This window comes from Suillus discolor, assembly GCF_016758755.1.
Source record: "Suillus discolor strain FC423 chromosome Unknown F5147scaffold_4, whole genome shotgun sequence".
NCBI lineage: Eukaryota > Fungi > Basidiomycota > Agaricomycetes > Boletales > Suillaceae > Suillus > Suillus discolor.
In genome coordinates this window covers 1,265,547-1,289,439 of record NW_024541251.1, presented here as the reverse complement: position 1 = coordinate 1,289,439, position 23,893 = coordinate 1,265,547, and the positions used below count along the sequence as shown (strand labels likewise).

Here is a 23,893-nt window from a genome sequence, read left to right as displayed (position 1 = left end):
ACGACGATGGTGCTAGACTGTTGTCATGGTTAGCACAGTACGATGGCATATGATATGCGAAGTATTCGGCTCGTGGGTCATCTGCAGAGTGTACAAACTGCGTGTCCGTGCACTCAATGCTCGGCCTTCATCATCTCTTACACAATCTCCATTCATCGGTTACTCCCACTCATTGCCGGACAGTTCGCAATCATGCAGGCTTTGATTACTTGGTTTTTGTATGGTTGGTATCTGAGCTCACATCACGGGGCGTAGATGGCCAAACATATTATTCATTCATTCCAACGTATCGAATATAACTGAGACATATATGCAACAATGATACATCGATGGGTGGTACCGGTGATCATATACTGCGCATTTTTTGCGAGATCTGCGTTTGCCTGCATGCTCGAACAATGATTTACTGGCACTGATGGCCATTTTAAATATCCACTTATCTCCCTAAGAGAGCCAGACCAAAGCAATCCTATTCATCAACATACACATAACCGACGGAAGCAGACACGAGACGTAGTACTAGTACACATATGCGAGAACATTTCCAATAGCTCAGTGCTCGACTTTGAACACTGCAAGGTCACGGTGGTACCTAGTGGTGACAACTAAACGATTGGGGCGAGATTAGAAAGACGAGTTAATTCCCACTGCTGGCGGGAAGTTCCTGAGTCGTGATTCTCGATTTTCACCTTGTGTCGGACGTGATGAGCAAAAGGCTTGGAAAAAATATTCATCAACTTACTGCACTGTTGCTCGAACTCGGAATGGACAGCACCAGGTCCGAGCTCCCGAGAGTGTAGTGCATACTGTATATGCGAGTCGTTAAATTAGCAAAATAGGTTCCTGAGTACTGAGTCGGATTCTCACGTATAAGTATTGTCTTTGCGTGCAACAAGTTCGATGATGAACGCCTGCTTGGTATAAACGACTGGTACATCCGAATCCTGTCCGCGTCTGCGTCAACCAACAAGCAAATGAATGAATGCAGGTCGATCCAGCATACCTCGCTCGCAGTAGCAAAGCATCCATTTCCATTGTTGCCGCTGTTGCTGGTCTGAATGGTGACAGTCTTGTTGGGGGACCCTGGCTCGTTCTGCCTCTTGATCACCCACTAGTAGAAGTGATGTACGCAATGAGAATCGGTCACAAGATGGGTGCGAACGCGGATAGATACCTGTTGGGCCATGGTGCCATTCGGTGGATAGCCTTGAATCTGGGTGCCTTCAGAGGTGCTGTTGCCCGTGAGATCGAGCATGAGGTTTCTGCCAACGTTTCTGATAGAATACACTCCGTCGTCGGTGAAAGGCATTGTATAAGATGTAGGTTGCTAGTAGGATGATGATTCGACAATGTAAGGAGGAATTGACAAATGAAAGGTCATAGAACGCTGAGCTTTTATGCTGAGCATCCTCGGTTGTTTTCGACGAATGGGGCCAAGATGGTGCGGCGAAAACACAGACATAATGGTGACAGGAGTTAAGAATCTGGGTGATAAAACTGAGCGCGACAATACAAATTCGGTGCTTTGAATTTGCGTACTATTCTTTCCCAATACTAGTTAGTAGTAGTAGAAGGTCCCCGCATCGGCGCTGTTATTATCACAGCCTGAATTCAATTGAATAAGAAAACATAACAGGGGCCAACGGAGATGAAAGACAGGGACTAGCGGCAGCGCGGCGGATATTCAAAGTTCTTGTGTGTCAATTTTTTTCTTGCTCCCTGATCAGCAGGTGGCCCATAGGTGTCACGCACCAGTCATATACTACATCTGGCCTTTCGAAGATCATGTGTGCGATGAGCCGAACAAGTCCTACAGAAGAAATCTTGAAACGCTGGATTGTTTAATGAGCTGGAAGCGAAATGATCCTTGGCTTAAGACCGTGACAGCCCGGCGCTGATGCTAGACACATTAATATTTATGACGAGCTGCATGGTGGACTTAGTTAAGTTAAGTTATAAGCTACGCAGCCACTTACCTGTATTTACGATGAGGAGCTATAGTTCGATATACATGTTGTTGACGACTCAAGGAGAGAAAGCATCCAGCACCGACTGCAGTTCTCGGGACTTTTATTCCTGACAGTTTCCTTCCACTTGCTTCGAAACTTCTTGGAAGTACCTTTTACGCCTATCCAGCCAGGTCGCGACTCTCCAGGCCCACCATCAGAAACCCACCGCTCGGTCACATTGCAGTGCCACCCTCCGAGTACTATGTTCATGTGATTTTGACAGGCTGTCATAAACCAACCTGGACCTTGGATGACATCCAAATTCCGAAAGGTTCTGATATTGAGAATGTCTTGGGACATTCTGGCCCAGGGCAAGTATGGCAGACTGAGTGCCTAGGTCCCTGTCAGCCGCTCAGCTGACCTTGGTCGAACGTCGATGTAATTATTCTAGATGATGACATCAAGAAATGGAAGGGCAAATCTGGTCCCTGCAGCCGAATTCGATCGGAAGTTCATGTTAGGCGTAGCCCCTGTGCTCGAATATGATGTCATCATAGCCAAGGCGCCGCTGATGGGTGACAGCGGGCGCACAAAAGAGCCAGACGAAGGTGCTGATAGTATTACGGCAAGTACTGCGGGGTAAATGTGAAGGCGGCCGGATCCATGATCAGGAGGAGCGAACAGAGCCTAGTAGTGATCCATGCTGACTATGTATACATGTGGGAGCAGAGTATGATGCATCATACGTACATGCCGTTCGCCTGAGAATGATGCTATCAATAGTCGTAGATTGGATTGGCAAACTCTGCTCTTCGTGCAGTAGTATACGTCCTACATCAAAGTTTTGAAAGTGCAGTTTGCTCATTGGCGAAGCCTTGGATTGTGGAGGTTGAGGATAATAGAACTTCAGAACAGTGAGTGCTTGAGAGTTATTAGAGGTGGTGGCATGAAGCGAGTTGCGAAAGGAATTGCTTGGAATTGACAGTCCAAATAGACTTATTACGAGAGAGGCAACTAAATGCCGAGTGCCGAGCGCTGAGCTCCAAGTCCGGTACGAGGTATTTCAATCAACTGCATTTGGTGTCAAATTTCAACGAAAAATGTGTTGCTGTTGCTACCGAATATACAGCTTTTCTGTTGTCATTGCCTGCCAATCGGCTAAGTTAACCTGGAGGGTATACCGGTAAGGTCTGGTTGCTCGAAGTCAGACAAGTCAGCCTGGCTCCAAACTTGTGTAACCTCAATTTGCGTATTTTGTTTTCGAGCGCCGACTGTGTATTGCAGGCTGTCGCCTCAGACAGCGGCATACAGCACTAACTTCAACTTCAAGTCAAAATGAGCGCGCTGTATGCTGGCAGTGCAAAAAATGCAGGCCGGGCCAAAGCCGCCAGTGACGGCCGGCTTTGGCCTGGCTCTGGCCTGAGCCGCGGCCCGAGTACTGTAAATGCAAAATCACAGGTATGGGTCGAGATATGAACTTGAAGTATTCACCAGCTGGACGAAACACATCAGCATTAATGTGTGAATGGGTAAGGATATGTGCAGGCATGCGACGCTGGTCGGACAAATGCGTGACAAGCTTGTGCCAACGACCAACATGTGTAAGCATGAATGAGCCACAATTTACAAAGAAGTGCAAATGAATGCTGGGCAGCTCCGAACCCCGAACGGTCCGAACCTGTTTTGAGCTTCGGACCGTTTGGTTCAGGGACCTGTGACCGGACCATGGGTCCGGTTCGGAAAAGTTCGGGTTCGAACCGAGTTGCGGCGCTGAGCACTACCAACGCTAAGGGCAAGTTTCCATCCTAGACTCTCATAACATAATTCGAGCGTTCATGCAGGCCCCGGCTATCACGACAGCCCGCGATTCAACTGGGGACTTGTCTTCCGCCGAAGAATTGATCACCCAAGTCATCCACACCGACGTTAACGGTCATACTTCATACACTCATAGCTCACTCGTTATGGCCCGAAAAAATCACTGGGAGGATGCAATCAAGGTGAGTTATACCGACTCATCATGGCCCTCTTACAAAAAGGCTAACTTTCATTCATGACATAGTCCATCAGCATTCAGCCCTCATTGACAGGTTATGCCCTCAAAGGTATCGCCCTCCGCGACCGAGGTCACGTCCAGGAAGCAAGGATAGCATTCGACGTTGCATCCATGTTCACGAACCAAGATTCAAAAACTAACCTTTTTTCTTCTCTTCACAAAGGTATGTTAAATTTGTTTTGCATATTCTCTGCTTCATTGTGTATCTCAGGCCATCGCGCTCTTCAGCGCAGAACACCATGAGGAAGTGATGCTTCTCATAAACAAACTTGCTGCCATTTGTCTGAATGCCGATCCTCCCGGGTGTCGTGTCGTGGAAGTAAGTATCATGCGGCAACGCTCGGTCATCAAAACTGATATTTTTTACTCGCATGTTAGACATCCATGTGTTCAGCCCGGAACCAAAGTCTTGGATGTTGCGCGTTATGATAAAGTTCAGAAGCTTCTAGCCACTTCACTACTGCTGTCAACTCAAGCGCCTTCTCGTTGAAACCATTCATTTGACGTACGAGGACTTGACTATGGTGCGTCAAGATCATGCGTACATAGTGCTTTTCATAACCTGGGACTTTGTCTTGCTCTTCGGCTAGGATCTCGAGTCCTTGCAACTTACTGCTCACCAGAGACGTGATACACTCTGTCAGGCAGATAGACTTCAAGATCACACTGATGCTGCGTGATGGATCAGTGACGAAAATGCTAGTGCCTTGACTGGCCCAACGGCAAGTCTGGAGTCCGTGATGTCATGAAGACTACTATCCTCAACCACATTTCATTCAGCTTTCAAACCAGAATGCAGCGTGCTCTGTGCTGCCAACGAAGATGCCTGGACCGCCTTCACTGCGAGCAATATGAGAGAACAATACTCAGCGGCATCAACTTGAATCCCGCATCTGATGCTGTCTTTGCAAATCGTAGTAAGGTAAAGTTGGTTAAAATGCTATGGATGGAAGTACTTCTCGATGGGCAGAAGGTGCGATGGCAGCTATTGTCCCATAGCCAATGCTCATTGTAACAATACATAGGTCATTGAACTTGACTCTTTGGCTTATCTTGGATACAATTCGAAGCACGTAGCACTCTATGGTGCGCGCCCGCTATGATGAAGTAATTTGGACCTTCCAAACGATGCTCTCCATAACGTACCCGACATTCAGACACGAAGTGAGCCTTTGATAACACATTCGTCAACATGTTTAACTCTTTCTCCAGAGCTGCGCCAGCACTATTTCAGACCCTCTGAAGTAGAACGTGTTATTCGACGGGTCATTGATGCCCAACTCGACAATGCTCCGCTGCGTGTACTCGATGGTGGCTGCTGACTTCGCTTCGAATCTTTCTACCCTGCTTTGGAACACCAGCACCCCTCACTTCGCATCACAGAGACTGTATCTGCCTTTGTTGCATTCGATGTCAGGAAGGTCAGATGGGTGCGTAGATATTCGTACAGTGTACGTATCATACATGCATTTGCATCAGACTAAAGCCTTCGTCACTTGCCTATTTGCCATATCTTGCAACAACCTTTGTTCGTCCCAAAGATTTGAGACGCACTGGAAGCAAAGGCTGTGACAGATTTGAGAACTAAAACGCATATTGAAAGACGGAAACTGCTCCATTAGCTCAAGGGAAATTGAGAAATAAAATCGGGCCGCCGTGCACACGGAGGCTAGAGACTTGGTCAATTCCAAAACAATGTTGTCGATGTCAACTTGACCTTGCGTGATGGCGGCCGTCCTCTGTATGGATTAAAAGTGAGTTGTTAGCTAAGAAAGGTATGTTATAATCAATAACAGGCACACGGTTGTGAGGGGGACAACACTGTTGAATTGAAGTCGTCGTGTCCCTGTTGATAATTGAATAGATTCAGGGTGTGTGGGAACATTTTGAGGACACCACCAACCTTATTTGAGTCGCTAGCTATCTGCACCTGAATTTTACCCCTGCCAATTTTCGGGGTGTGGGGAAGTTAGCAGAATCCGCAGCTGCAGGTACCTGCCTGTTATCATGTCACATTCTTGTCAGATACTAGATTTGCTAGATCGTACCGGAGGCGAAACTATAGGGGCTTTAAATGAACAATTCAAACAGATATTCAGATTTGAAGACAACAGTGATTGTGGCGATCGAGGATCCAGCGAGGAGAGCGTACTCGAACATTATGATTAGTAGACTTGTTGCGACGAAATTTAAAGGCACAGCAAGGAATCGGAGGTTTTACTGGTGCAGTTGCGCGCGATGTGGCATTTCACACGACGGGTCTTGTCCTTGCACACTTCCATATGCAGGCCGCGGCGGCATCAGAGGACTGGTGAGCTGCATATATAGAAAAGGTTTTCGTTATATTGGAATATAAAGCCATGTATAACCACCGCAATCAACGTAAAGCACCCTGGGGAGACTCACGAGTTCTCTGATGCGCCAGTGCTTTCCTTCGTTGCCACCTAGTAGGGATATCCACAATAGCAGTTAAAACATTCTCAATGCCAGGACCTATAGCAGATGATTTGAACGCATACTACGACGATAAACTTGAGATCTACTTCGAAACACGACGTAAGTAAATAAGTACTGCAACGAAGCTTGGAACAAAGACAAAAAAAATCTTGCTCGCTACAGAGCACCAGACAACTGTTAAAATATCGTGGGTCACACACTACTGCCAGTCGATATATGCACACGCTCCTGAAAAGCGATTGAGGTCATAACAGATGCTGCGTCGGAATCGGCCACGAGCTTCGCGTTGAATTCTCGGACGCCAAGGATCAGGCGTGGTCCCAGAACAAACATCTGCACGACCCCCAAAATCCGAAGAAACCCAGAATAAATCCGGTAGTCCAGTAAATCCTATGGAGACGATAAACCGTGGTAGCACGCAGGGGCAGTGAAAGATTGACATACCGTTGACAATCTTGGAACAATGAGCTGGAGGCAAGAAACAGCAACAAAGCTACCACGTCCGACCCTTCAGTGGAAAAAAATAACAATAATCACGATATGAACTTACCTCGCAAAGTAAAGCACGTGAGTTTTCATCAACACCGTGAAACAGTCCACGATAATCCCTCCTGCAGGATGTTGTCGCAGTTCACGGAAATGTTTTACTGCAATCCAGACTGCGAGACACAGTGTGAAGACCTCCCACACAGTGCTGAGTATCCAGATAACAGCAGTCAGAAGTGGGAGATCTCCCCCAAAGCCAATCGAGCACTGATAGGTGCCGGAGAGATAGTATTCCTCTGGTATTCATCAATGAGCCCCATGCATGTTTATTTTCATCCAAAATCAAGCGTACCCACTGAAGCATGTACCGTTATCATTACGGCTGCCACTCCAATGCAGATGGCGCTAGCTAGCGAGGTGACAATGAGCAATATCAGGATCTTTCTGGATCGTTGATACATGGCATATAACCGAGTGATAATAATGACTAGCAGCATGTTTCAGTCAAGTCAATATCACTGAGCTCTCGCAAGTGCCAAACTCACTCCACAACATTGCAAATGCCATAATACCCGTCCAATTCCATATGGCGGACATAATCCAGCCTGACGAATCCGGTCAGTGACCAGCCTCGGGTAGTACACACTCCAAACAGACTCACATCTGTGGTAGTATAGCGTGGCAGTCATTAATGAACCAAGAAGAGTAAGGAACCACACCCACTCCTACAAGGCGCCACGGTTAATTGGAGGGGAATAGCAGGCATTTGTGCAGAAGACTTACTCTATCTGTCAGCGAGACGGTCGGAACATTGACTGTATGCCATTGGTCAGAAGAAGAAAAGACAGCGAATGTACTAAGGAGACATACTCAGCATGGTCAGGCTGTTTATGAGAGATAGACAATCAGCACAACACCGATTGTTTAGCTTTCCGAACATACGCAGCAAAGAAGATTCCAAGGTAGCGCACCTAGGATACTTTCAAGTCAGCACAACATGGCAACCGCGACAAACAAGTTACATACACTGAGATACAGAACTGTCACTAGCGACCAGGGTTGCCTCTGTAATTAAGTGTATTTTCATGCGTGTTCCTTTGACATGAGACATTACTTGCCCAGACCAATTCAACCTATAAAAGGATTATTAGCGAGATGGCTGCGTCGGTCGTAGCATTGACATACCTCCTGTCCGAATGTCAGTGCTAAAAATCTTTGTAAGATATCTATATCAGCAGTCCTTTAATATTATCATGCTCACCCCAATCATATGTAACTCCAACGAAGGCGGCAACTATGAAACCGCAACCAAGGTTAGATTGAGAAATCAGCTTCAACACCCGACTGCTCTCTACGAACCTACAAAATAGCTGTACACACGATTTGCATTTATGGCCGGCCACAAAGCGGGACCGTTTGAGACTATAATCATATTGGGAGAGAATGGACGAGAATGAGAGGCGAACTTGGTAGATGCATGACAATGACATTCGTGCTATATATACATATGGCGGGCCATCAGAGGACTGGTGAGCCGTAGATATTGTCATATATGCCGATATATAGTCATATATAAACAATGTTATATTGGAATATAAAACCCCTGCAATCAACGTAAAGTACCCTGGTGAGACTCACGAGTTTTCTGATGCGGCCCAGAGCATAGTGCTTCAGGTTTGGTAATCGAAGTGAGATCAAGATGGGAGAGCCGTGCACTCCACGTAGATGTTGCAGTTGCGTGGGCTTTTCTTCCAATCAATTCGTTAACGTTCTCTTCCTCTGTTATTGGGCTTTCGTATCAGAAGGATGCCAATTAAAATGGCAAGTACAGAATCTTCGATTTGCAACGTGGGTGTGACAGTCGACGACCGGCAACGTTCACTCGATTGTCAACGTGTCGTGTACTGGAGAAGTGGTATGTGGTAATAGCGTCATCATGATATGGCGCGAGAAGTCAAAAAGTTAGTGCAACAATGCATCAAGAACGCATGTGGCAGGAAGATTGTAACAATTCATTTAGAGTGACACAATCACGTGCATGTGTGCCTGAATGTGTTGCTTGCTCTTCTTACATAACTAGTAACTTGTCGTTCGGGTCATCGACGACGTCGAGCATAAGCATCAAAACATGACCGATGCCTTACAGATGAATTGCTTCATGTCCTGTACCGCATGCTAACTGGACATGGTGGCTCGTCGACCGTACGTCTGGCAAGTGTTTCTTCAGCAGCTTCCCGTTCCTCAGGCTTGTAGATCTTCTGGGCACAACGTATGATCAATATCATTCTGAAGTAGTACTAGCTCACAATATACGTGCTAGTGTTTCACATATTTTGCGACATATTGCGAACACCAGTTTCTATCTAATATATACTGATTGTATCGCAGAGTGGATGGGATTTCGTAGATGAAGTTCTGCTTGAACTGTCTTGTAATGTCGTACGCGTCCATAATGTCACATCAGGCACCCACTAAAAAGCACCTGTACCTCCTGAGCAAGCTTTCCAGAGTCCGCATTGACACCATCCATTATGGCTCCAGAGTCCGTGCTGACAGTTGTTTTCCCCTCCTCGTCTGCCCTTGCCTGAAGGAGAGGCTTAAGCGACTCCCAAAACTCCGTAAAGTCCATATCAGCAAACGCATTCGGTGAAAAAGAACCTTCAAGATCCAGCCCTGAGGTCCCGTCTAAGGTCAGCAACTCGCCTATATCCGCTCCACCATCATCATCCGAGGAAAACCAATCGGAGTTCGAAGAGGGCGGAAACTCGCTTGCGTCCCCCAGTATTCCATCCGAGTCACTGAAGAAAGCATCGCTGTCGAAGAAATCTTCCATTGGATCGTCTGTGGAAGGAAGTAGCAAAGGGCTGGTAGGCGGGAGTGGGGAAGAGGGAGGAAGGGGAGATAGAGGTAACGTTATGTTGTCTTCGCCAGTTTCGAGGGCATCCGTCGCGTCCTGCTGCTTAACCGCTGGGACATCCAGCCCTTGAAGCGCATCGTCGAGTTCTTTGCCGAGCAGGTCTTCTTCTTCGCGGTCAACGGGTTGCTCAACTGACTTGTTGGCCCATTCAAGGGATGAGCGCGGTCTGAGTCCGAGTCGTAGAGGAGATATTTTCGCAGATGGTGTGCGAAGGCGAATAGGAGAAAAGATAGGTTTCTTACCCGTACGTGAAGGTGTGCGGGGATGTGAGGGAAAGTGCGGCGTCTTTCCAGTGCTACCCCAAAATAATTTGGGAGTTGGGCTGAACAGTGGTGAAGCCTCGTCGGGTCCAAGGCTTCGCGACGTAGCACGCAAAACTGATGTCCTCCGCGGAGGTGTGCTGGGTACTGGAGGTGTCTCTAACACAGGGGAAGAAGGCGAGAGGGGGGACGATATAGATACGTCAGATGCAAAGACAGGCAAGGAGAGTGAAAGAGCACTCTGTAGACGCGGCATGGTCACCTCTTCGACAGGTGTGTGTACCATCGTACATCTATCGTCCAAAGGCAGGTCGATCGGTGCTCTGGCGCCTTGTTGCGAACATCCTGGTTTCTGCGTTCGCCGTCCAGCGCGTTTCCCCTTCTTCTCCTGCTCCATGAGTGCGATACGTTCTTCAACCTCCTTCGAGAGCTTTGGTCGGGTAGCGGTGCTCGTACGTGCCCACTCTGGCACGACAAAAATTTTGACGGGCTTTACAGGTGCTTGTGTCGAATGCGGCATGGCGAGGGAGGACTGGGATTGGAATACAGAGCGACACATCGGCCTGGAAGGAGATGACCTCGGACGGAAAAGCGAAGAACTGGTGGGCATTTCAGATGATACACTCGTGTCAAAATCTGAGCGAATGGTGCGGTGATGGCCTGGAGGTATTATTGGTTGTGGTACTTCAGAGGAGCCCGATGTTCGCCCGGATTCTGACCGAGCGTGTGCACGCTTTCTTCGAGCTTTATTGTTTTCCTGTTCCGCCATAAAGTCACTGAGCCTGCGCTTACGGGTCACTGGGGACGAATGTGTATTCTCTTTCCCATCTAGTGGAATGTAGGCACGACGCTGGCGCAGAGGGGTTGTTTCTGATTCATCTGCAGTGGTTGTGACCAAATTGCTCGAGTCTTCCCTTTCCACACGTCGTCGGAATGCGGTCGGATCTACGTGTTCCTTTTCTAATATAACAATATCATCGTCTTGATTATTCCGTGAGACAGGCTGCAGCGCGTGCGACGACTGCTGTTGATTCTGACTTTGTGCTGCCAGCAAATCCCTTAATGCATTTAGCAGCGCTGGGCTTGGCTCTGATCCCGAAGGTGTCGAATCCACCGTCGAAAGAGCAGCCAAAAGCGCTGTATTGTCTCTCCCAGTAGATAGGGCAGAGAGTATTGTAAGTAAAGAAGTAGGTGTATGGGTAGGGGCCACTTCTGGCTCTTGCTGCTGTAGTCGCACGAGCGGAGCACATATAAATGGTGGTGCTGCAGGCCACGCATGAGGTTTTTGTGATTTTGACTGCTTGGGCTTCTTCTTCGGACCCTCAGGGCGGCCCCGACCGCGCTTGGGAGGCCCGATGTAAACCTCAGGAAAATCGGCAGATCTAGTGAGAAGTTCTTGTGATGAGGGTGGGGTTTCTGAGTTAGTGGGTTCGAGAGGTGCAATTGATTTATTTGTATGTGATGCCTTGGGTGGCTGGCTCCAAGATTTCAAGGCATCAGACAAGTGAGATTTCTGGATGTGTTTAGTCTGATAGCACTATTAATCAAAATCGGATGCAACGAAAGCTGTGAGTAATTACCTCTCGGAGAGCAAAGACCACTTCTAGGGCATCAAGACCTGTACCAAGCGTTGTGATTGTACCGGTGACGGTCACGCTGTCTGATTCGTCCGCTGTGAGTGCCCACGACATCAGCCCCAGTGCAACGGCCACTCCTCGTGGTTGGGCTGCTTGCGGCACTGAAGTAGACGCCGCGTTCGATTGGGAAAAGTCTACATGGGCTGGCATAGTTTGCGACTCCAATGGGTCCAGTACATAGATAGAAAAGTCCCTGGAGTTATCCAGGAGAAGCTCTGGGCTGCCAAGCGGTGAGTCCATGGAATGAAAGTCACACGAGAATACGCACCTTGAGTTGCAAATAGCATTGAGGCATGCTTTAAGTGGTGCCAAACCATACTGCGCATTTGCAGCAGAAGGAGATGGGCAAAGAGTAACCTGCACAGAAGATGGTGACCGGGCAAGAATATATTGAGGAGAGCTGTTGACCGTGTAAAGTACTCGTACTGATACAGGTTAGTTATGAGGAACACTAGACCGGGCATGATAAATACATACAAGGTAGCTTGCGCATTGACATCGTCCACGTTGAGGGTGAAGAATTACAGAAAGCTGTAGACAGCGTACGTCAAGACTCAAGACAGCCTGAGTAAGAGACAAATTTAGCAGTCAACAATAATTCGGGCGCGCTCGCGTCGCGTGACACAGTGACTGTGACATTACCTGTGACCCGACGCGCCTGACTGCTGAAATAAGTGGTCTCTGACTCTCTGGCGCTCAACAGAAATTTCTTGACTGTGTAGATGCAACACATCCACAATTTTCTTCTGGAGGTATCTTAATCGTTCCTCGACTCAGAGTCAATGGTCAAATTAAAATTAACAGGACAGGTCCGTTGGGTCTCAGTGCTTTATTTCCTTCAAGCAGCAAGCTAATTTCAAAGAACGCCGGCAGTCGATTGATGACAAGTCAATTCTACATAGATAGAAATCATCCTGCTGGATGGGCACCGTGCCTTCTTCAGCGCTTCAGCACGATCACTTGACTGTGGCGTGTGGCATATAGGACATACAAGGTACAATACGGATCATGTACCCCTCAGCGCTCCGCGCAGGCTCAGGAACCTAATCTACTAATCACCACAGCCCTGGAAATACCTATCTTGGCGGTTACAATTGAACACGTCTCAGATGCGTACGGTCGGAATGTCTTCCATCGCCTCATATTATCTCACAGGTCACCACATGGATATACCTTCGATGCAAGCAGGAGTGGGCCCGAAGGGCGCACCTGCAACGCTCTTCACCTAGCATGTGACAAAAAGTAGTAAATTTGCTGCATTAACATAATAGTATCATATAACCGGGTATGAATGAATACACTGTAAGGACGCGTGCCAATGACCGAGACACTACCATGTAGGGGTAGGTAAGTGAACACCTAAACACACGAGAGAAGAGATAACGTGGGTTGATGATACATTGAAACACGAAATGGAGGAAGGGGCGGTATATACATGCCAGTAATGGTGTGATTCGCAATGCGCTCCAAAATGGATGAGAAACTCGTGAATCAAAACGAACAAAAATAAGGACTTTGCATGGAAAATTACCAGCCAAAGCAAAGGAAACTTCGTAGGAGCTCGACAACCGTTTGGTTGATAAACGGAAAACAATGCTGGCCTATACACGAACACCGACACCACTAGCCCCACTTCCTCCTGCACTCACACCGCGAAGGACATCGGCAATAATATGCCGGGGGCGAGCCAATGACAATGAGCCATGACGTTTTTTAGGCAGGGAAGTCGAGGGGTTCGGCGAGGTGGATGGCAAGTGAACGAGCGAATGTGTAGAATTATGTGATCGAAAACCATTTGACGTGTGGAGAGAAGTGGACAGGGACGAGGCAGAGGCGGGAACAGTGAGTGGTGGCTGCTCTCTATCTGCACCTGCACCAAGCGCCTCTGTCCAAGTAGACGAGGGTGTTGAAACCGAGGGAACGCACGAGGTCTGCGGCGATGGGGACTGACTGAAAGAGCGTGCGGAGATCGAGGTCGCCGTGGCAAGAACTTGAGGCGATGGTGCACGTGATACATTTTCATCGGACTCGGTTGTCTTTGCAAGCGAAAGAGAGGAAGACGATCTTGAAACGGGTGCAAGGAACGGGTCTTTATTCATCTTTGTGCCTAAGCTGACCAATGAAGAATCTGACGGCACTGGGCTCCCACTCGGCCTACAAATCCCGATGCATGATGCAGAAGCAGATGGGCTGGGTGCGGGAGATGCCCCAGGCGACCGACGAGGCGACGGGAGAGGGAAGAGTTGGTCCTCATCGTCTTCAGCATCATCTTCCTCCGGTATCCGAGGAGTAGAAGGCATAGCCAAGTTCGGTATGCGCGTTGGCGATGACGAGCGCTGCATATTAACCATGACATTCTTTCCCTCCTCATTCAACCACATTGACGCCGTCACCACCGAGTCGCTCGACCGCCGACGCTTATCAACCTCATCCACGCTAATCGGGTGACCGCGACCAAGCCCAAAGGATGCAGCAGCGACGCTCCCTTCGACTGTGATGGTCCGCGGTCCCTCGTCTGTGCTGAGCGAGCGCCGTCTGCGTGCAGACCGAGAGAAGTGTTCAGTCCAAGTATCTCCCTGCGACAAACACGCCTCCGTCACGGCTTCACACCCCGCGCAGCATGGTCGCAGCGGAATGGTGACGAGATCCGAACGAGAAGGCGACAAGGACGCTGTGCGTCTTGGGGGTCGTGGACTCTGGGGAGACCCGGGTGCTGCCTGTGAGATGGCAGAAATGCCAGATGGGGAACGATGAACCAGACAAGGGGAGAGCGGCTTAGGGTCTGAATTACGAGTACATGTAGGAGATTGCGCTTTACTAGAGAAACTGTCCCGCATTTCGGCGTTTAGTTGTGGATTAATTCACTAGCAACCGATAGACCTACCTAGGAATCGGAACTCGCAGGACGACATGACTGTCTTCTGGTACGAAGGCGTCTGTTTCTGGAGACGACGACGGCCCGCCCGAGTTCGACGGACGCCTCTTCCATAACGGCAGAGAATAAGACTTTGTCACTATCCTTGGTAGGCGGTGACGGTGAGGATGCTTAGGGATGAGAACGCATTGGTCGTCGAAGCGTACGCTCAGCTGACAATGCTCGTCGTTGGATTGTGAGCAAACATCCAAGGGAGTATGCCTGTTCATCGACATGGTCATGGTGGTCAAAAAGAAATTGTACGAAAAGATGCGGCCATTAATGTATAATTTAAACCGTACTAGGGCCATGAATAGTCCATCACGCTCATAAGGGTCAGACGACTTTTGTGCCTAGGTGAGTTATTTATTTTCCCAAAACGGATTATTGGACTTCTCTAGGCTGTTGCCACCGCTGGCAGCGGGTACAAGTTACTTGAACCGGTCCTGAACATCACAGGTTTACCACAGGTTTGCCAAGGTTTGCCACAGGTTCATTAATGTTATCACGGCGGCGTTGGCAAGTCCTCGAATAGGCTTTGAACGTAGGCAATATGCTTTTATTTATCGTGAGTTTGATGAGAAGTTTTACCTGTTTCTGTAAGAATTATTTTTTTAAAGGTTGCAATATTCCATAAATAACCTTGTAAACCTCGAGTGTGCTAGCTGTCATGCGAGGAAATGCCACATGTATACACTCAAGTGGACCCATTGAGGCCCGAAGCACAGAAATCATGCGAGACAAAACTACATCCAGAGTTTATCTTAATCAGTGCCTTGTGCACGTGTAGCCTATCGATATCTTGTTATCAGAATAGCTCAGCACTCAGCTAAGTATATATTCTATCGGATAATCAACGCATTAATCAATGGAACTAGTTACAGACTAGTCCTCCCGCTCCCTCAAGGTAGCGCGTCCCTCCTGCTCAATCATATCCAATGTCCTATCAATATCCCTTTCCGTAGTCATCTCAGCGCCAATCGCCATCCTCACACAAAACACGCCATTCAAATCCGTCTGTGTAATTGCAATATCGCTTCGTGCTGCAAGCCGTGAGTAAAATGCCCGGTTCAGAGCGTTTAACTCGAGAGTTGTAAGGTGGGGAAGAGACTTGGGCGCAAGCCTGAAAACTGTCAGTGCCAGGAACGGTTTTGCGACGAAGCAGAATTGATCAGATTCCCGTATGCGCTCTGCAAACTTGGCGTTGAGTTTAGTGCACTGGTGAGGCAAGGCCCAATGTCAGGTGTTACAATCGGAATCCACCATCAATACTTGACATACGTCAGTTATATACTTTTGGAACCCCTTAACCCCACGGGAACGGAGAACAAACCAAAATTTCAGCGATCGAAACCGTCTGCCAAGGCCAAGATGCCAGTTGCGGTAATCAATGACAGTGCCTAGACAAACCCGACATTCATTTCGTTAATTGACCCAGAAGATAAAAACCAGCGGCAGGTACACACCGGCATCCCCATGCTTTGACCGCAAAAACTCGGGTGTGACGTCTAGTGCATCGGTCAAGTGTGTCCGGTGTCGCACCCACAAACAGGAGGCATCGAAATTGATTAGACCCCACTGCAGAACATCAATACTTCAGGCTCTAGGCTGATATCACGAGATAGGAGCAAACCTTGTGGAAATTGGTACAGAACGAGTCTGCATAAGTATTGATGGTGGAAAGTTGGCATGCCTCACGATATTCGGGACACACAAGTGCGACGCCTGCCCATGCGGCATCGACGTGTAGCCACAGGAAAGGGTAATTTTTCGCTGCATGTAGGGATGAACTCCATCAATACCAAGTACGTGGTCAGTATACGTACCAACGTCAGCAATCTCGCCGAGCCGGTCAACAGCACCGGAAGACGTTGTACCAATCGTAGCAACTATAAAAACGAACAATGTGAATTCCACGATATAGAATCCATTGGTAATATATACCAAGGATGAAAGGGTGGAGCCCAGCGTCCACGTCCTCTTTCAGTGCCACTTCTAGTGTCTCTCCACGCAGTGCGAAGTCATCTGCTGCTGTCACTTCCAGTGCGCGCACTTTCAGACCTAGGACAAGCCCAGCTTTCTTGCCTAGTGAGTGCGTTTGTGTGGTGGTATAGAGCACGAGTTTCTCCATAGCCACGTGAGGGTGCTCGCGAATATATCGCGAACGTGCAGCGACAGTTGCAATCAATGCAGAGTCAGATGCTGATGTCTTATATGTGGTACAGGTATCAATAACATTTGGTGAAGGGAGTGAGAATGAAAACACACCTGAATGACCCCGCCACCGACCTCGGTGGTGTTATAGAACGACTCATCAAGCCCGAGTAATTGAGCGGTCCAGTCCATGACCACAGCCTCAAGCTCTGTACATGCAGGGCTTGCAGACCACTACAAAAGTTACAAAGACAACGGGTGGGTTGCAGTAGAAAGACGTACATTGAATCCAGGGTTAGACGTGCTACACGCGTATAGTTCTGCAAGAATGCCCTCGAATGTACATGCTGTAGGGAAATAGGCAAAGAACGAAGGATGTTGCCAGTGTGTCAGACCTGTCAGTACGAATGAGATTTGCTGAATTTGTGCAAAATCAGAGCCAATTACCAGGAATGATGTACTTTTGATAGTCATCCGCGATGAGTTGAAAGTCTTCGCCCTCTGTAGGGGCAAACGCTGGAATGGGATGATCAGACAGAGAGCACAAGCCAGAATGAAAAGTAGACACCTGGGAGTGCCTTTCTGAGATACCCTGGCTCTACTTGGGAGGAGACAGGCTTATCTCTTAACGAGATATAGTAGTCACAAATTCTGTCTATGGCTTGATAACCAGCTCTGCGGAATCTGTGGTATGTCAGATACGAGTAAACACTATGGGATTAGGAATTTAAGTGCAAAAGACATACTGCTCGATATCCATGGCAGGACGGCGTGAAGAAGATACTGGTGGTTAGTATGAGTCGTTTATGTTATCTTACGAGTCGCACGATTATTTGATGTAAAATTGCAGCCTAGCGTCCAAGTAGAACTCCCAGCGCGAATTGATAGCTGTGAACTGAACATTTGGCTACGCATGGGACCATAAAACCTCCAGCCGAGCGCTGAGGCCTCACACACTGACAGCCACATGGTGGTCCCAGGGAAGGGGTGGTGAGAGAGTTCAAGTTTCGCACCCTCTGCCGAGTTCGCAGTGTCACGGTGGCATCACAACAGCAACCAATATTCAACGACGGCAATCGCAGGTTGGGCCCATCGACAACCAAGGAATGTATTCGCAGGAATCCTCGGAAAAGAGTGCTGAATACCAGTTGCAACCAACTCTTTTCCTTCTTTACACCGAGTCTTGAGAGGGCAAGACGCGGCAAATATAAGTCGTGCCTGCCCAACCTTCGCCCGTTGCTTCTGCTGCCAGTAAGTGTAACACGGTGCTTCTCAATCAGCCGCTAAAACCTGCACTCTTCAGAGTCTATGGTTTAATCAGACCATGCTACGAATCTTCAAGTTTATTCACAAGTAAAACACCTCGATTCTACTGGACTTACGCGTTGATGCCAACAGCTCGGACTACGCAAACTAGACTATCTCCAGCTGATGCGGCAGCGGGGAAGCTTCGTGAGTCCGACCAGCTGCTCGAGAGTGCAAGGGAAATCGATTGCGATCGGTATGTAGGATGATTGTTTGTCCATGAGCCAGCATAGGTCAACATTAATGGTTGTCGAGTGGTAAGTACCAACTGAGATCCAACATAGCCTCTCGTTGGCCGGGCTAGTAGTACCGGACCCGGGCCGCACTACGAGCCACACTCAGACTTCGGAATCTGCTCACCCGATTCCATTCCATTCGCCTCACGTTAACACTTGCAAGTACTATGCAGCATCGGGCTCTCCTTGTACCAGATGTACTACTGGTCATATTCGAGCACGTGAACCACGAGAAAATTAGTAGTAGAAATTCATGGTCTCGAAAATCCCTTGCAGCGCTTGCTAGCACATGCAAAGCCTTCCACGAGCCTGCAATGGATCTGCTTTGGGCTAACATGGATGGAATAGAACCACTGTTAGGCTGTGTTACGAGACTGCATCCAATGATATATGGTGGCGATAAAAAGGTGAGTTTGGATGATTTGTACGACGTCCGATATGTTCAGTTCTTTCATAATATAGCATGATATTGCCATGCATGAATTCTCAAGGCAGCTTATTCGACGTCCTGAAGGGCAGCCATTCTGTTCTCAATCTGTCGATCCCCTATCTGAGCACGAGACCCGTCAGTTTTTGCGCCATGCCGCTCGTGTGCGCTCAATTTCCATAAGCCGCGATAGTCATTTTCATCTTATCTCAGCTCTTCCCATCGAAACATGCATCTTCCCGAGACTGCTGTCATTAGCACTGGTTCGAATTCTACATCCGACAAAATATTTGCATCTCTTCCTGTCCCCCACGTTGCGTTGTTGCGTCTTATCGGAGATTCAGCCGGATCTCAAAGTTCTTCTGACCCGTTGTGTTGCCTTGGAGGATTTATCCATCATACCTTGTGGTTCATCACGTGAACTTTCCCCACTGTCTAACAGTACTATTTTCTGTTTGTGCAAGCGACTTGTAAATTTGCGTTGTCCACCGCTCGACTGGGCAGCATGGAAGGACCTCTCTATGCTCCCTACCCTTCTTACAGTATGGATTCACGGCAAAGTCCTTCATCCGTTCGGTAGCGACGATTTCAATCTCGCACTTTCCCTCAAGGTCACGGATCTTTATTTCTCCGTTGACAGCGCAGCATACATTATCGCAGTCATGCACAATTTTGAATTGCCCTCGCTGAAGCGGGTCAAGATCAATGTGGATACTTTGCACAGGGCAGAGGGTGACCTGCTTTTGCGTGCACTGTCACAGTGCAAATCATGTCAGACCCTCGAATACGTCAAAATCTTCGCCGGTGGCCTAGTGGTCCAGGAACTCTCAGGCAGCTTGTTTACACCGATCAGACAGTTGTTTTGTTTCAGGCAACTCCGAGTCCTGCGGCTCATTCTTCCCTATTGCTGCAGCTATCTTGATAACGACCTTCTTTTCGAAGCCATGTCAAGTTGGCCACACATCCGCTCATTGGAATTAACGGACCTCCATAGGGACCTTTATCCTCGTTCACCTGCCGTTACATTTCGCGGATTATTCGCAGCGCTTCGCCTATGTCCCCACTTGCAAAAACTGCGAATACCTATTGACACTGAACATATCGATATTGATCCGACAACCGAATCATTTCAACATACTTCCCTACAATCATTGGATCTGGATTCCCCTGACGTAGTGGATGTTGAAGCTGTCGCTCGCACCATCTTCTCCATGCTGCCTCGCATCCACCAAGTTAACCAAATACTCGGTGGGAGACACTGCTGGAAGAACTGGCAAAAGGTCAACAAGCGTCTCGAAACTTTCAAATCTTCTTCCGTTCTCGGCCATCAAATCATAGGAACATCTTCGCAGTCCTGAGTGTGGGACACTAATATTCGAGAAATTGTGTCTGTCTTCTTACCGTATTTTACTGTCGTGCTGAAGAACTCTGTACTCTTCAAAAGCACATTTTATCACGCCATCTCAAACAATAGGCCTCGTGTTACCAGTACCATCTGTTGGACGTTACAGTTTTGTTAGCCTTCTCAACTTCGGCTTCATTATCACACTTTTCATGCCAATCATACTCGTATTGTATTACTAGAAGCGATCTCGATCTTGAAATTAGCTGCAAGGGAGCAATGAAACGCTGCCATGATTGCCCAAAACCGCGGGAAAAAAGTAATAGTCTAATCCGGATGACAGACTGATACAGGGAGATAGTCGATGAACAAAGCCACAAGAGTCAGGCGATATGAGAAGAAAGAGAGCGAGTACAAGGGTACACCCAAAGGTATTGGGAATAATAAACACAGGCATCGACTATGACTGCAGATAAGTACAAGTACAATAGGTATATCTTTAATGGGAGTGAAATGGGACCACATCCGTCTTCCTACCTCTGCGACCTCCAATCCCCTCCCATTGGTTCTTTAACAAAACCATCGCCTCATACTTCATCAACGCTAACACGCGTTCGACATCACTTTCTAAAGTCTGTTCAGCCCCGATCACCATCCTAATACAAAACACCCCATTCAAGTCTGTTTGGGTGATCGCAATATCATTCCGTGCCGCAAGCCGTGCATAAAAGGCACGATTCAAAGTATTTAGCTCGGAAGTCCTGAGTTGAGGAAGGGACTTGGGTGCAAGCCTGAAGACTGTCATGGAAAGGGAAGGCTTGGTGACGACGGAGAATAACTCGGATTCATATATGCTCTGTGTGAACTTGGTGTTCAACTTGATACACTGACGAGACAGGACAAAATATCAGTAGAGGACAATGATAATAAATGGGCTGACGCACGTCGCTGATGTACTTTTGGAAGCCTTTCACTCCCCGCGCACGAAGAACAAACCAGAATTTGAGCGATCGGAACCGTTTGCCAAGGCCTAACTGCCAGTTGCGGTAATCGATAGCGGTGCCTATACAAATTCGTCGTTTATGCAACGACCAACAGTTATAACATTTATCAACAGACCAGCATTTCCGTGCTTTGACCGCAAAAATTCGGGTGTAACGTCTAGTGCGTCTGTCAAATCTTTCCGGTGCCGCACCCACAAACAAGAGCCATCAAATTGGATTAGACCCCACTGCAGAATGTTGATGAGTCCCAGTCCGATGCCACAAAATAGGAGTAAACAGACCTTGTAGAAACTGGTGCAGAAAGAATCTACATAACTATTGATGGTGGGAAGTTGGTATGCCTCGCGATATTCGGGACACACGAGTGCAACGCCTGCCCATGCGGCATCGACATGCAGCCAAAGGAAAGGGTAATGTTTTGCTACACGCAATATGTAAATTTAAGGAGCTTCAATAACATGATCAATATACGCACCAACATCAGCAATCTCGTCCAGCCGATCGACAGCACCGGAAGATGTCGTCCCTACAGTACCGACTGCAGAACGAGCAAAATGAATTTCGGGACAGCTATCCATGCGAAGAACATACTCAAGATGAAAGGGTGGAACCCAGCGTTCATATCCTCCTCCAATGCTACCTTGAGTGTGTCTCCACGCAATGCAAAGTCATCCTGAGCTGTGACTGCTAGTGCGCGCACTCTGAGACCTAAGACAAGCCCAGCTTTCTTCCCAAGCGAGTGGGTTTGGGTAGTGGTATAGAGCACGAGATTCTCCATCGCTACCTGAGGGTGCTCACGAATGTATCGTGAACGTGCAGCGACAGTGGCGACTAACACAGAGTCAGATGCTGACGTCTAGTGCATGAAGATCAGTATAAATTAGCGATATGAATGGATGAGAAACAGACCTGAATGACGCCGCCACCGACCTCGGAGGTGTTGTAGAACGACTCATCAAGCCCAAGCAATTGAGCGATCCAGTCCATGACCACAGCCTCAAGCTCTGTACATGCGGGACTCACAGACCACTACCAAAAGTTACAAAGATAGCGGGAGTGTTGCGGTAGAGATACTTACGTTGAATCCAGGGTTAGACGTGCTAGACGCGTATAGTTCTGCAAGTATGCCCTCGAATGTGCTTGGTGTAGGGAAGTACGCAAAGAATGAGGGGTGTTGCCAGTGTGTCAGGCCTGCCAGTCCAAATGAGATAGGTCAATTTGTGCAATAATGAGAGTCAAGTACCAGGAATGATGTACTTTTGATAGTCGTCAGCGATGAGCTGGAAGTCCTCGCCTTCAGTGGGGGCGGAGGCTGCGCTCGTGACGATAAGAAGCAAGCACGAGGCAAAACAAAAAAATACGCACACGGGAGCGCCTTTCTGAGGTACCCTGGTTCAACTTGGGATAAGACAGGTCTATCCCTCAAGGTGACATGGTAGTCACATATCCTATCGATGGCTTGATAACCAGCCCTACGGAATCTTGGGTATATCAGATATGACAAAGGTCAAAATCTGAGACTTGCAGGACGTACTGTTCAGCATTCATGACAACGAGAAATCGTTACTTAGGTAGGAGTTGGCTTGAAGTGGAAGAAAAATATACAGGTAATTGTGTGCGGTTTGAGCCCCTGGTTGATATGTCTTTATAGTCAGGGCGTCTTGTTGCGCTCCACAAAACTGAATAACTTGAAATATGTACCTCCAAGGGGAACAGCTCCGGTGGTTTAAGCAGCAGTTCACTCACGTTATCAAGGGTCAGTTGACAAATTGAGTTAAAGGCCCCGGGCAGAGTGTGATGGGCTTCAAGATCAGAAGCGCCGGTCGATGCTGAATACTTGATTGATGCACATCCTTGTCACGAGGTAAGTCAATGTTCTAGCAAAAGGTTAGTCATACCATATAATTGAGGGAGTTGTGCAGACCTTGAGCTGAATATTCACCCCAATCCACCAGCGTGCTTCGAGAGACTAGCATCGATCATGATGATTTCACAAAGTGGGTTTGAAGTGCTTAAAGTTTTTAGCCATTGTCGTACTTGGCGGCGGCCTTGCGAGTATGCGCGTGAACTGCAACAATGAGAATGCAAGGTGATCTGCACCGGCAGGAACTGGTGGTTTCAAGGGTCAAATTTTGGTTTAGAGCTACTTTTCGGGTTATACCCAGATCCTGTGACACGACATCAAAGCAAAACTTAGACAGTTCCGGCGCAACGCACTTTTCGACACCATGACGTAGTCATAAATCTGGACCATAGTGTCTTCAGAGTGTCCATGACATTGGAGGTCAGTCCAAGTTTGAGGATGTTTTCGTGCGCAAAATATCCGTCGCGGGCCTTTCCGGACTTCAACGGAACCTTTGTACTCGATGGAGATAACGCAGCCACATATCAGTGGTGTCGCCTTCATGCATGTAATTTTTAGATGCTCATTGGCATAAGAAGTGATTCCAGATCATGACATTTGGTGGCATCTTCGAATGGGACGGAGCTTCGGAAAAATCCCGGTTGTGCCACACGAAAGAAAGGCCCAGACAGTTATCGGTGCCGACTCCAATTATGGATTTTGCGAGCCATGGAGTCGTTCTCATCCGGATAGTGCCTCAAGAATATCCGCAGTACAGCGTTGGATACGTGTGACCATGGTTGGCATATTAGGTGGGCTCATAAAGTATGATTCCCAATGTCGACCCGGCGGGTGCCTGCAGGCATAAGAAGCCTTACCAGTCGCACAAACCCACATGCGAGACAG

General features: G+C 48.1%; 6 protein-coding genes across 6 annotated transcripts; 1 reads left to right on the top strand and 5 right to left on the bottom strand.

Moving 5' to 3' along the window:
* Window positions 1-331: 331 nt before the first annotated feature.
* On the bottom strand, window positions 332-1,309 carry F5147DRAFT_807392 (uncharacterized protein; the record flags this gene model as incomplete). Its single annotated transcript, XM_041443381.1, has 5 exons — window positions 332-716; window positions 743-806; window positions 868-944; window positions 1,004-1,111; window positions 1,175-1,309. 5 exons carry the CDS (start codon window positions 1,307-1,309, stop codon window positions 606-608), a joined length of 495 nt encoding a protein of 164 aa, XP_041298736.1. The 3' UTR covers window positions 332-605.
* Window positions 1,310-9,026: 7,717 nt separating this feature from the next.
* On the bottom strand, window positions 9,027-12,339 carry F5147DRAFT_670513 (uncharacterized protein). Its single transcript, XM_041435539.1, has 5 exons — window positions 12,240-12,339; window positions 12,031-12,187; window positions 11,706-11,982; window positions 9,269-11,653; window positions 9,027-9,217 (listed from the first exon to the last, which is right to left on the bottom strand). Exons 1-4 carry the CDS (start codon window positions 12,259-12,261, stop codon window positions 9,404-9,406), a joined length of 2,706 nt encoding a protein of 901 aa, XP_041298735.1. The 5' UTR covers window positions 12,262-12,339; the 3' UTR covers window positions 9,027-9,217; window positions 9,269-9,403.
* Window positions 12,340-12,939: 600 nt separating this feature from the next.
* On the bottom strand, window positions 12,940-14,965 carry F5147DRAFT_260836 (uncharacterized protein). The gene is made up of 2 exons (XM_041428903.1): window positions 14,647-14,965; window positions 12,940-14,588 (listed from the first exon to the last, which is right to left on the bottom strand). Exons 1-2 carry the CDS (start codon window positions 14,916-14,918, stop codon window positions 13,364-13,366), a joined length of 1,497 nt encoding a protein of 498 aa, XP_041298734.1. The 5' UTR covers window positions 14,919-14,965; the 3' UTR covers window positions 12,940-13,363.
* A 556-nt stretch (window positions 14,966-15,521) lies between these two features.
* On the bottom strand, window positions 15,522-17,891 carry F5147DRAFT_260802 (pyridoxal phosphate-dependent transferase). The gene is made up of 11 exons (XM_041428902.1): window positions 17,577-17,891; window positions 17,399-17,514; window positions 17,278-17,346; window positions 17,113-17,225; window positions 16,945-17,064; window positions 16,621-16,885; window positions 16,503-16,565; window positions 16,310-16,449; window positions 16,143-16,254; window positions 15,958-16,076; window positions 15,522-15,894 (listed from the first exon to the last, which is right to left on the bottom strand). The coding sequence occupies exons 1-11, from the start codon at window positions 17,588-17,590 to the stop codon at window positions 15,562-15,564; spliced, it is 1,464 nt and encodes a 487-aa protein (XP_041298733.1). The 5' UTR covers window positions 17,591-17,891; the 3' UTR covers window positions 15,522-15,561.
* Window positions 17,892-18,513: 622 nt separating this feature from the next.
* Window positions 18,514-20,442, top strand: F5147DRAFT_833320 (uncharacterized protein). Its single transcript, XM_041443853.1, has 2 exons — window positions 18,514-18,778; window positions 18,834-20,442. The coding sequence occupies exons 1-2, from the start codon at window positions 18,539-18,541 to the stop codon at window positions 20,154-20,156; spliced, it is 1,563 nt and encodes a 520-aa protein (XP_041298732.1). The 5' UTR covers window positions 18,514-18,538; the 3' UTR covers window positions 20,157-20,442.
* Window positions 20,443-20,639: 197 nt separating this feature from the next.
* On the bottom strand, window positions 20,640-22,692 carry F5147DRAFT_768346 (pyridoxal phosphate-dependent transferase; the record flags this gene model as incomplete). The annotated part of the gene is made up of 11 exons (XM_041440954.1): window positions 20,640-21,026; window positions 21,085-21,203; window positions 21,260-21,371; window positions 21,426-21,565; window positions 21,620-21,682; window positions 21,736-22,000; window positions 22,054-22,173; window positions 22,223-22,335; window positions 22,388-22,456; window positions 22,510-22,616; window positions 22,679-22,692. The coding sequence occupies 11 exons, from the start codon at window positions 22,690-22,692 to the stop codon at window positions 20,640-20,642; spliced, it is 1,509 nt and encodes a 502-aa protein (XP_041298731.1).
* Window positions 22,693-23,893: the final 1,201 nt, after the last annotated feature.

Bases quoted from the DNA above. Each gene is read 5' to 3' on its own strand.
- F5147DRAFT_260802 (XM_041428902.1), bottom strand. The intron at 17,226-17,277 runs GTAATTGGCTCT...TCGTACTGACAG, and splicing joins TCAAAAGTACATCATTCCTG to GTCTGACACACTGGCAACAT. The intron at 16,077-16,142 runs GTGTGTACCTGC...GGGTTTGTCTAG, and splicing joins GTCAAAGCATGGGGATGCCG to GCACTGTCATTGATTACCGC.
- F5147DRAFT_833320 (XM_041443853.1), top strand. From the start codon at position 18,539: ATGCAGCATCGGGCTCTCCTTGTACCAGATGTACTACTGGTCATATTC. The intron at 18,779-18,833 runs GTGAGTTTGGAT...TTCATAATATAG, and splicing joins TATATGGTGGCGATAAAAAG to CATGATATTGCCATGCATGA.
- F5147DRAFT_670513 (XM_041435539.1), bottom strand. From the start codon at position 12,261: ATGTCAATGCGCAAGCTACCTT. The intron at 12,188-12,239 runs GTATGTATTTAT...AACCTGTATCAG, and splicing joins GTCAATGCGCAAGCTACCTT to TACGAGTACTTTACACGGTC. The intron at 11,654-11,705 runs GTAATTACTCAC...TAGTGCTATCAG, and splicing joins TGGTCTTTGCTCTCCGAGAG to ACTAAACACATCCAGAAATC.
- F5147DRAFT_260836 (XM_041428903.1), bottom strand. From the start codon at position 14,918: ATGACCATGTCGATGAACAGGCATACTCCCTTGGATGTTTGCTCACAA. The intron at 14,589-14,646 runs GTAGGTCTATCG...AATGCGGGACAG, and splicing joins CTGCGAGTTCCGATTCCTAG to TTTCTCTAGTAAAGCGCAAT.